The sequence below is a fragment of the Indicator indicator genome, chromosome 10 (genome assembly GCF_027791375.1).
Source record: "Indicator indicator isolate 239-I01 chromosome 10, UM_Iind_1.1, whole genome shotgun sequence".
Taxonomy (NCBI): Eukaryota; Metazoa; Chordata; class Aves; order Piciformes; family Indicatoridae; genus Indicator; species Indicator indicator.
Genome location: NC_072019.1, coordinates 25,004,639 through 25,016,671, shown reverse-complemented (window position 1 = coordinate 25,016,671; position 12,033 = coordinate 25,004,639). Strand labels below are relative to the sequence as shown.

At 37.4% G+C, this 12,033-nt stretch overlaps 1 protein-coding gene across 1 annotated transcript in view; it reads left to right on the top strand.

The window, feature by feature from the left end:
- The window catches only part of FAF1 (Fas associated factor 1), a 163,161-nt gene that overhangs the window by 110,832 nt on the left and 40,296 nt on the right, over positions 1–12,033 (top strand). The window contains exon 13 of the mRNA XM_054384300.1: positions 7,444–7,598. Coding sequence (XP_054240275.1) covers positions 7,444–7,598 — 155 coding nt within the window. The remainder of the gene's footprint in view (positions 1–7,443; positions 7,599–12,033) is intronic.

The following is a 12,033-nucleotide window of genomic DNA, read 5'->3' as shown; positions in this document are numbered from 1 at the left end:
TCTTTAAATTTACTTTTTGTTTTCTTGCTAGATATTTAATTTTAAAATGAAGAAAGTTTTAGCTTCTTGCAGTTGTTCATATTGGAAGGAACAACTATGTTATGTTAGGAGCTGTTCTGATAAGTGCAGTGTTACAAATGTACACTGTATGACTTAACACACACGTAACATCTTGCGTGCACAGTCTAAATATAGTGAATATTTTCATGTCTTTGTGCAGATTTCAGAACATGAATGGATACCTAATCATTCAATGGCAAAATACCAATTGATAACAATTCATTAAGGTGAAGCTTAATGCCTTTTTTTTTTTTTTTTTACAGAAATCATATCAAATCATCAACAAAAGTGTCTGGGATAGGAAGTTCACTTTGTGTCATTTCATCAGAAATGGTTTACAGGGTTGAGAATGGTATAATAATGGGCATAATGATAAGGGTTTGATAAGGGTTGATAAAGATATAAAAATGGATGAGAGCCCATTAGGTGCTTTTAGAAAAAGTTGTATACCTATAAATCTGACAACAATGTAGTGCAGTTACTTAATTTTTTAATGCTCAAAGGCCTTCTTATGCTGCCTGCATAGCACATCTTAAATTCATGTCACCTTATGTTTCTAATATTTTTGCAGTGTATTCAGACTAGGATAAAGTTTATATACTGCCTTTAATTTGAAAGCTCTCCCCTGCAACTACCCTTTGGAATGACATTATTTTTATAATGTAACAGCCTGGCTTTAAACAAAGGTATGAGAATGTATAAATAAAACTTCTTTTCAGTGCTTTTTTTTTTTTTTTTACTGTTGCAAAAAAGTTTTTTCACTACTGCCTCCTGGAATTCATGGTTGAGGAAACGGAGAAATTATATTTTTATAATTGCATTTTATAAAATAATTCACTATATATCAGTACAAGGAAAAGAAAGAAATTACAACCTGTGTGTCTTGTCTTCTAATTTATACTATGGAGGGCACTTAATTTTACCAGGGCAACAGATGAGCTTCAGGCACCAGCATTCTTCACTTGAAGTGAGAAATTGAGTTCCAAGAGTAAATAAAAACAAGATTGAAGGTTTAAATCCTCTGCTGGGCTTTTTGAACTTATATACTCATTAAATGTTTATTGGAGTGGTGGGATTATGAAGGATTTGGGTAGCTTCATCAACTGGTATATACTTAATCACTAAGTAAAACACTACATTTGATAGAGTGTTTCTCACGATGCCACGCTCAATCCATCTTAATGAAAACCGCTTCGAACTGATTTAATTTGAGAGCACTTGGCAGCTTGAGTGCTCAGAGTTCTTAGCCTTTTCTTGACAAATTCTCAATGCTGTCCAGAGCAGAAGGTGCACTCTACAGTTCAGGTCTAGTGTGACAGCCATTAGCTATGTTTTTAATCTATATTGTGGATACTTTTTCCTTCCAAAAATATGCCATTATATATGAACTTGAAGCCTTTTTGCAGAAATATTTTAATCTGAGTTATTTTATAGAGATTAATTTATGTCAGGATGTGTTTTAACACAGATAAAAAGGTTAGAATTATTTTTAAGTAATTAAATACTGTTCTATTAAATCTTTTTTTTCCGTGTGTTGGAAAGGAAGATAATTCATAGTAGTTTAAAAAAAAGTTACTTGAAAAAGAAACACCTTGTATAAAAAAACTGTAGATGTTTGTCTGTTACCAATGTTTTCTTTAGCTTTTATTATCATAGCTTTGCATTTTGAGTCTTTAGATAGGATTAAGATAGTTAAGATTAAAATATATGATGGTTATCTTTTTTTTTTCTTTTAGAGCAATGGCTACCATGATAATCCCTGTTTTAGGGAGAAGAGAGGGAATGAGGTCAAATGTAGCTCTACTTTAAAACCTTGTGCTCTCTAGCACAAAAATACAATAGCCAAGATACAGACCCTGTGACAACTGGTGCCCTTGGTCCTTGGCAATGAAATCCCCAGTCACCTCCTGCAGCCTGATACTTAAGGGCATTATGTATTCATTTCTAGAGATTGTTGCACACACACACACACATATATATACACACCTTTTTTTTTTTATCTTTTAATTGGATCAGGAAGAGGCAGAAGTTTATTAAATTAATTTTTTGTGTGTGTTAAATTCTTTCTCTGCTTACTGTGCCAACTGGGAAGAAACATCTTTGCTACATTAGTTTTGAGGAACAAGTTTAGTCTTGTTCGAGTAGCTACACTGCCATAGTAACAGTTAGACCTGATGGCATAGAAGACATCATAGAATGCACAGGGTTAAACAAGATGTTTGGGGGAGTTTCCTCTCTAACTGGAAGCAGTCTGTGGGTGCCTTGTGTTCTGAAATATCAGTTGGGTTTTCTAACAGTATTGTTACAAGGTTTCAATCACTATATTGAATCTCACTGAAGTATTTACTTGAATAATACCAAATTATTTTATGCTATTAGATCTAATTTGCCTTTTCATTTTTGTAAGTGATTGCTACTCTTTCATTATGAGAAAGAATAGACTTAACACTTCACCTTTTCAGGAGCTCTCTCCTCTCTCAACTTTTCTGTCTACTGACATATATGCCTAAAACATTTCTCTTAGTACAGATTGGTGTTGTCACCTCAATACATATTGCTGCATAGTCAGACTGAACCATGCTTATCTTCTCCTTGAATTCTCTCTTTTAGGTTCAGTTTAGTGGCAGCACCATCCCTCTCACATATGGGTACTTTATTCCCTGAATACCTAGAAGACAGTATGGTCCTTCAGTGGTTTGGCATGTTCAAATAAAAGCAGAGTATTCCTTCACACAGGGCTTTCTGTACGGTCGTTTTTATCTGGGTAACTCAGAAAATTGTCCCTCATTATTATTTTAGCTAATAAAATTCATGCAGAACTTGGAAGAAAGATTCACACAGATAATTATTCTGGTTTCTGTAAGAGCACAGTAGAGAATCAGCATTGGCTGGCCTCCAGTCTTCTTGTCTCACAGAGAAATTTGAAATTTGTCTTTTAGATGCTACCTCATGTAGAGAAGAGGTTCCAAACCCCAATTGCAGGACAGCTTTTTTGTTGTCTTTGTCACCTTTTCGCCCACCTTTATTCCCCAAATATTGTGGTGTGATGTCAGGAGTACAGCTGCACCATCACCATACCTCCTCTTTCAAAGTTTAAGATCTGTAGATCTTACTAGAGTTTGGTTTTAATTGCTGGATATTCTTTGCATTATGTAAGATATCACTACAAGTTCAGTTGATTGAAACAGAGATGCATTTGAATAGCTTGCCATGGTTGGCATAGATTCTCCATCACTGATGCTTTTTTGAGAGTAGATATTTTACTGAAAGGTGAAATTACTGAGAGATTAAATCAGAAGTTGGTTTAGGGATTTCTCATGTCATGTGTAATACAAGGGACCAGATCAGAAGATTACTGGAATCATTTTACTCTCACTTTAAGAACCTGTGGGTTACAGTTCAGATTGCCTTGGGGTTGCATTCTGCTTAGGGAAAAAAGATTGTGTCTGGTAGTGTAGCTATGTCGAAGGAAGCTGATCATAGGATCTCCAGGATCTCCTGAGAGAGAGATGGATCAAACTATACACTTCAGAGGCTTAAAAATGTCCAAATGTGTCCCTTTATTTATGTTCTTTCTCTCTCTACATAAAACCTGGAGGAAAAATGAGGATCTTGATTCATTACTCTAGCAGTTTGGAAGAACTTTCATGCCTTTAGCAGATGTTACACTGTGAATATTTTTGCCCCAATTATTATTTGAACTTGTGAACCTGAGATTAAAAAATAACCATTCAGTTCTGTGTTTTTGCTGATCCTTATGACAGTATCACTATTCTCATTGTAATTCATATTTTCCCAAGGTATCTGTTATTCTCTGGCTGAGAAGCTTGGATATCCCATTACTCAGTGATCATCAATTCAGTATCTTGACCATGAAGATCTGTGTTTCTTTTTGCCTCAGTGCCAATATTACCTTCGTGTCTTCCAATCTTGTACAAAGTGCATTAATTTTTCTAAAGTTCCAAAATGCAGAAATGGCCAAGTGGATGGCGTGGCCTTTTTAGTACATGGGACAGATCTTTGAGGTGTTTGTCTCCTGTGGGAGTGTATATACATGTTACACCTCAGTCAGGTTATGTCAGGAGGCTGCTGTACTTTGAGTAATGTGGCAGAGAAGTTTCATGGTGCACAGCTACAGCTGGGAGGACTCTGCATCTCAGGGGGCTGCCCTGCTGCAGTGCAGTGTCCATCTGCAGCCCATGTTTCCTCACTAGGTGCCATGTGCCAGGCATATCCCGTTGACAGATCCCAGTCAGACAGGAGAGGGCTGTGGTACTTCACTGCAGATACACAGTGTGGGGTGTGAGGCAAGGCAGTGGAGCACAGCTAACTGTCATGTGGTCTGAATGCAGCAAGGTTGCAGGAGAAAATGCTTGAGGTACAGATTTTCAAAGATAGATAAGATGCTGAAAACAGCACCTCTTTCTCATGGCCCCTTTGCCTCTGAGATAAAATGAAACCTGGAGTTTAGAGGTCAGGCTTTTAGGATCTCAACTCCTACTGATGCTGGTGAGACATACAGTCCAGAGTACGTTTGTAAATCCTGGCCCCTTCTGAAAATTCTGGTGTTTTACTGCCTAGTCTTCAGCATCTACATATTCTGAAAAACACATCTTTTGATGGCTTAGGATCCTAAACTCCTAAGGCCTTTGGAAGTTTATCAGCTATTCAGTATTTGGAACCTTTTCTGTACCCCATACCTTCATAGGGATTTTTTTTCTTGATTAAAATATTATGCTAAGCATGTAACCCCTGAGACATATTTTTGAGAAATCCAACACAGAACACACTAGGGCTCCACTAGTAGGCTTCTTTTATAGAAGTCAAGACTGTTCAACATTTCAGTAAGCCTAAACCAAATCCAAACATACAAACTCAAAACCTTATCAGCCTTTTGCAATAATGTTTTTTTCCAAAGTAAAAATGTCCCTGGGTTCCCTTAAGATTTCTCCAAAATCATGTTTTCATCAATTCAGTTCCTCCTGCTACCTCTTTTCTTTTGCCCTAGGAATGTGCCTGTGCCTAATCTTAGCATTTTGGATGAATTATCAGTGCAAGTGCAGTCTTTTCTATGGGATGGAGTTTAGTGCTTTGCATGGTGAGATTTGTTGATGCAACAAAAATTACTTTCACTTGTATAGTAGCTCAGTGTAAACATCTATTGTGTATGTGCCTGTTCTGTTTACAAAAATTGGTCTCTAAATCTTTAAGCCTAGAACTGTACATATTTTGAAACATTCTGTTGTATGGAATCTCATATTTAACAGTTTCATGGGGTTGTTTCTTTGGAAGTAAAAGTGTTTCTCAAGAGCCCTTTTTTCTATCCTCTCTCAGTGAAAAGAGGAGAGCAAAGCCATCCGCTTACCACAAAGCAGTGCCACCACAAAGGAAAGATTAAGGGTTTAGAGAGAGGTCAATGTGGGTTTTTCTCTAACTAAACACTTTCCTAAAGTTTCCTTGTGGAAAAAATAATGAAGTCATCTCAGAGTTTTTAAAGAATTTTTATTTCTTTTTCACCGTCTGCATTCGCTTGTCTTCTCAGCATGGATGTTTAATCTTTCTAGGCTTTGTGAATTGGTCCAAATGAATAAGTGGTGAGCTGTCTCTCTAGGAGCTAGAGGCTTATTCTAAGGCCCTAATCACTGAGTAAACACATCTTTGCCCTCCCTCTCTTACAACTGCTATATAATAGTCGAGATTCTAGCACAGTAACCTGGATATTGCAGGGATCGACGCTTTGAAATGCAGAATGGCTGATCCTCAAAAACAGACAGTGCCTGATCTTCCCCAGCCTCTTTCTTCTTTTTAAATTAAATATCACCACAGAAATGCTGTTTTATTGCTTGATATTGTGCATCAGTGCCCTGGATTTTCAAGTTTCCTTTCAGTCAACATTGTTGGCTGCACTTATATGGATCTCTGCATGTTGGTCTTATTAATGGTCTTTCCTGGCACATGTGTATGTGGTTCTGAAGAACATTTAAATTAAATCAGACAAACATTGATGCAAATTACTAATCCCTTTCCCAAAGTCTAATGTTCAATTGTGCTCTTCTTTTTATAAACAGTCATTAAGTTTTATCCAAAGCCAGTGCACGAGGTGATAGCCATACAGACTTTTTACAAAGGCAGCTTGTCTCAGAATTGCATCCCATGTCTTGCTGTATCCATACACTTGATTATCTAGTGTTCATTGTTATTTCTGATGAAGAGATTTGAAATTACTTTTATTTAAAGTCTGAAAATAGCATTTACCATATCATCTCAGCAAATATGTTCCAGTAGGATTTTAAAATTAAGTGATGTGTATGGGTAGGAGGGAATGGGAAATTGGAATTTTCTGAATGGTATTATTTATTCATTGATTACAAGGTATGGTCCTTAAATAGCTCATAGTTTCCCTGTATTTTGCTCAGTCTTCTTTCCATATTTAGGTACACACAGACTCACTTCCCTAAAGGTGGTCTGAGATTATCCTGGGGACACAGCACAGCTCTGTGCTGCTGGCCACAAAGCTCAAATGCTGCTTGATAGGGTTTCTGAAGAACGCAACACAGAATATTTTGTTTCAGTAGACCACAAACACCATCCTCACATTGCTAATGTGGTAACTATGATGGATCCATCAGCACTCACAAACTCAGTGAGGGCTTTGATCCGTGTCTCCTGCACCTCTTCCCTTGCTTCTTTTGCAGTGCTGGGGCTTGCTCCTCAGCTCTGTGAGAGAGGTAGCCAGCTAGGCTAACACATGGCCTTTTGACACGTTGACTCACAAAGTAGGTGAGAGGCTGATGTGCTTTGGGCCTCCCCATATCATACAGCTGAATGGAGAGCTGCCAAAACATGCAGCACGTAGTGTTGCAGACATGGGGCTGTAGGCAGCTGTATTGTCACTTACTCATTTTCCTTTTGATTTGACTACAGATGGGGTGATAATAATACACTGTCATTTTTTCAGGTTGTTTGCAATTGTTTGTATCATAGATGCAGTTACATCAAGAGGTATGTTCTTTGCTCAGGGAATTGTCCAAATGTTACCTTCATTGAGCAGCAGGCTAAAAAAGTTCACTCGTTTCTTAAGTCAAGTCTATTAATGAGGTTTTTAGTTGTCATTGAACTGTTGTTAGTTTCATGTTCTATGCATATAGTATGTGATATCTTGGTAGGCAAAATAATAGCATTGAGAAGAATTATAGATTTGGAGAGATGGACCATTTGACTTGAAATCTGTTGAGGGTTCTTCCTTCCCATCTGCACGCTGAGATACTCAGCACCCTTGATAAAACACCATAGGGTGTCCTGATGCACAAATCTGTAGCAGGAATTTTAAATTACTCAGTAGCCTGAGGAATTTTTCACTGATCTTTTCTCATGTCTTTTCAGAGAAAGCTTCTTGCTATCTACCTCCACCATGATGAAAGTGTGCTAACTAACGTCTTCTGCTCACAAATGCTTTGTGCTGAATCCATTGTCTCCTATCTGAGTCAGAACTTCATAACCTGGGCATGGGATATGACAAAAGAAGCAAATAGAGCAAGGTAAGATTCTTTTGACTCTGAGTGGAGCAGCTTTTCTCTCAAGGAAGGCCCTTATCTCTGGGTATCCAGTCTTTTGTTGCTTGATACCTATTTGAACTAAAAACTTCATGCTTGTTCTTAGCTAATCAGTGAAGCTGTGCTTGCTGACATTTGCTGAGAATTGTGCTGTCCTTGTTTTCATAACAAAGTGACTTCTTGTTCCCATTGGAAAAATCATTAATTTATTTTTTTATTTTTCTTTTTTTCCCCTGTTTTATTTTATAAACATAGTTCTAGGAACATATCTTCACAGTTTTGCATTGCTGTGCCACAATGTTACATGACACCAATTGTATATATGTAGGCTTAACTGTGTGAGAACTGTCAGGGCTAATAGCTACTGTTGTTAATTGAAATCTTATTCATGAATATAATATTAAAAGCAGTTTCTACAAGATTTAAAAGCTCACAATTCACATGAATGTTTGTAAACTACAGTTTTCTTATGTCCAGATATTTTGATAGATTTTAATATAATAAAACCTTGTTCCTGTGTCTTAGAGAGGCCAGCATTTTGCTGATGAGTGAAGAAATTAAAACCCTGTAGATTCTATAACCCTTCTACATTTTTGTGTTATCTGACAAATTTTCTTATCTTTATATTTAAAGACGGTATTTAGTTATTTATCAGCTGATCACAGTGTTTTGAATACAATTATTTTATGATTTTACTTAATGTATTTAGAAGTCTGACTTGTTTGGTTGTACCGTATTTCACCACCTTTATTTACACAAATGACTCTCAGGATAATGTCTTTCATATATTACTGTAAGGAGAGTCAATGTAACTTTTGAACAAAAGATAAAACATTCATTTGGGCCAGGATAAAGTTGCCACTTTTTTTACACAATTCCATTGGTTATTGAACAATTAAAAGAACATATTTCTGTTTCTTCATCTTTTTGCTTGCTAGAATACAGTGTTCATTCATTCTTATTTTTAAATATGTAAATTATAGTTAATGTTTCTTTACTAAAAGTGGTCATGGGGAACAGAACAATCTCTTTAATACACTTGTAAATGACACTTGTGTTTCCCAGAAATTCCTCACTTGACCTTCTGCATTTCATCACTGGAAGAATCAGCAGCTATATTTCTAGTTTGTTATTCTACAGATGAGTTAAAAAATTGGAAAAATGCAGTCACAAAAACAGATTAAAAAAGTGTTTTAAAAAGAAAAAAGAGACAGAGGAAAAAGAAACATCTAGGTTCTTTCATGGGACCAAATACATAGACTGGAAAGTTGCTTAAGACTCCTGGTATCGCCATTCATGGGCAGTAAGGAGCCTCCTCCTTTTCTTTTATTCCACAAGTTGGTGTAGAAGGAAACACTATTTCTAAACCATCTGTAGTGGCTAAGTTCAGTTGACTACCTGCTGTTCTATTGTTTGCTTTTCTATTTAATTCTCTAGTTTCTTTTATTTTACAATGACAAAAAATTGCAGTGTAGTTTCTTTTGAAAAACTGTGTTTGAGGGTTTTTTATTTTTTTATGACTGACGATCAACAGCCATGTAATTGCTTTGTTGTGTTTTACTAAAGAAATCTATTAAGTAGCACAACTTTGATACACTAGTAATAGGAGTTTGCAGGTTACAGAGACACCTGTGGTGACCAAAGCGACAGAAGCTGCTTGTTAGAAAGAGCCTGTACAGCTGTGTCCTATTAATTCCTTATGACACTGCTTAAAACACCAAATAAAGGGCTTGGGTAAGGCTTTATAGCTGTTCTCAATGAACCTAGTCGCCAGTTGTGCAGTATGGCAGAGTTTTTAAGCCTTCTTTTTTTGCTTTCTATTAATGACAAGAACAACAAAGAAACTGTCATATTAACAGTGAGGTCAAAAAATAGTAAGGGATAAACAAGGCATGCTGGCTTCTTTGTTATGTTTAGTGTCACATCCTGCTCTTTGACTGTGCTTGCTTCTGAGGGAGCATGATGCTTCCTTCTCCCTTTGGAAAGCACCAGTGCACTGTGGACATTCCCATAATTAAATACTCAGTACCTCTGTTTAATTATTGCTCTTCATTATGTGACCTCATGTCTTGGAGCCTGTTCTGTTCTGCATCCTTAAGAACATAGTTGCACTTTTTATTTGAATGCTGTGAGGACAACAGTAATGGAAGGCACCAATTTTTATGTGCTGGTGTAGCCCAGGAGCAACTTATTTGTCCTGTGACAGTTGCATTAGTGGAAAGGCCAGAGCAGGAAGGCAGGGGATTCAGACCCACTTTATTTACAGCCATCAACAGAGACAACCTCAATGTCACTAGTAAAAGACAGGTTTTCAGTACTGTAGCATGGCATGAATAAATTCCAATAGATATGAATGCAAAAAAACTTCAAATACTCTGTATTTTTTCCTTGTTGTCCTCTGTGGATGACATCTGTGGATGTCATTCTTTTGCTCAAACGACCTTAATAGTAGTTTCCATTTTTCTCACTAATGAAATGAATTCCAACTGCAACACAGCCATCACAGAAGGAGTAGTCAGACATTGGAATGGGCTGCCCAGGGAGGTGATTGAGTCACCATTGCTGGATGTGTTTAGAGGTCGTTTAGATGTGGTGCTTGGGGAAATGGTTTAGGGGTGAACTTTGTAGAGTAGGGTAAATGGTTGGATTTGAGGGTCCCAGGGGTCTTTTCCAACCTGAATGATTCTATGAAAACTAGCTCCAAAATCTTACCATTTTTTTTCCTGATTTTTCATATGTTTCTCTGCTGACACTCGAGTAGGATGTGCTTTGAATCCTATGTTACTGTACACTTCTCAGCTGAAACTGAAGACCAACTCACTCTAGTTCTTCAAAACCCATTGCAACTGAGTGAAGAGAGCTAGGGCTGGAAGTGCATGTGCAGGTGCTAGGGTAATCTTTAGCAATAGTGCAAGAGCTTAAGCACTGCAACTGTGAGAGTCAAAACAGGTTTAACTACAGCTACCCAGGGATGTTACTTTGTCAAACTGAAGGAGGACTCAAGTTAGTACAGTTCAGAGGCTGTTTTGTTTTGGCTTCCATAGCTTTTAAATGTGTCTGATGTAAGGGTTTCAGGAAAGGGAGCAATTGCTTTGGCTAAGTGCTGCAAATTATCAATCTTTTCACTTATAGAATTCAGAAAAATCATAATAAAAGGCATGAAATAATTAGCCTTCATTTAGGAAAATAATGTGGTAGGTTTATAATGCTGTTAAAGAACCCACATGAAATCCTCATCACCAGTAGTTGACTTCAGTTTAGTGAGCAGCTATTTGGAATAGTCTTGTACATTATGTTGTCTGTAGTTAAAGGAGACAAAAAAGCCTCTAAGCTCTACAGGTATATCTTCTACTTTCTTGTTAAATTCTACTCAATTTGGGGTAAATCATGAGCTTAAAAACCACAGTGTCATTTTCATTGCTTGCTGTGGAGATTTGCTACCGTGCCACTCCAAACAGCAGAAACACAGATACGGGAGGTGTCAAGGCAGTAGCAGCAGGGTTTTGACAACAGTGGGGTTTGGCAGCAGTGGAGTTGACAGTGCTGGCCTCACCTTTTGGTCTGAGCACATGGCACCAGTAGCTCACTAGCTGAGATTCCTGAGGTTTTCAGAAAGGTTATGGGACAGATGAGCAGGAAAGCCAGACATGAGCAGTTATAGTTCTGACACTTTCTGACTTCAAAGAGTTGGCTAAATACCATTATTCTAATATAGTTATGTGCATGTGTATGGGAGGTATGTATATATGTGTGTACATAGATGTATGCATTAACATATTTGTATCAAGGGCAGATACACAGTGAATGTATATACATACATCTATACCTACACATGCACACACCCCCTTATGTTTGTACATACAGCATTTACATACATAGGTTATGCACAATATTAACAGATTTCCAATGTACTTCATGTTTCCCAAACAAAGCAATGCCAAAACCATCAAACAGCGACTCGAATGTCTGTAGCAGCTTTTTAGCTTTTGATATCGTTGCCCTTGGGCGCTGTATTTCAAGGTGTTGCCAACTTTTCACAGCTCTGATGACAGGTACTTGTTAGTTTTAATGTTCAAACGATAGTTTTTTCACTTTGCTTAAGCTTAGGAAAGAGTTAATTGACTAAAGTGCTTCTCAGCAGCAGGTTGTCTTCACCTGCAATTTCCGTCATCAAGTAATTAGCCATATTCACAGTTGCTGACCCTTAATACTAACCTACTGAATGATGCATGCCTGGATGAAGACCAGTTGACCATATTACTCCAGCTCCCCAATCCCATTTGATCCTTCAGCAAATATATTGCAGGTGTGGGGTCTGTGAGAGCTGGACTTGGTGAGTTAATTTCTCTTCGCAAGTGACCATAGGTTCTGTATATGTTGCTTGCAAAACCATTGGATGTGTTCTTTGGGCACTAAATCC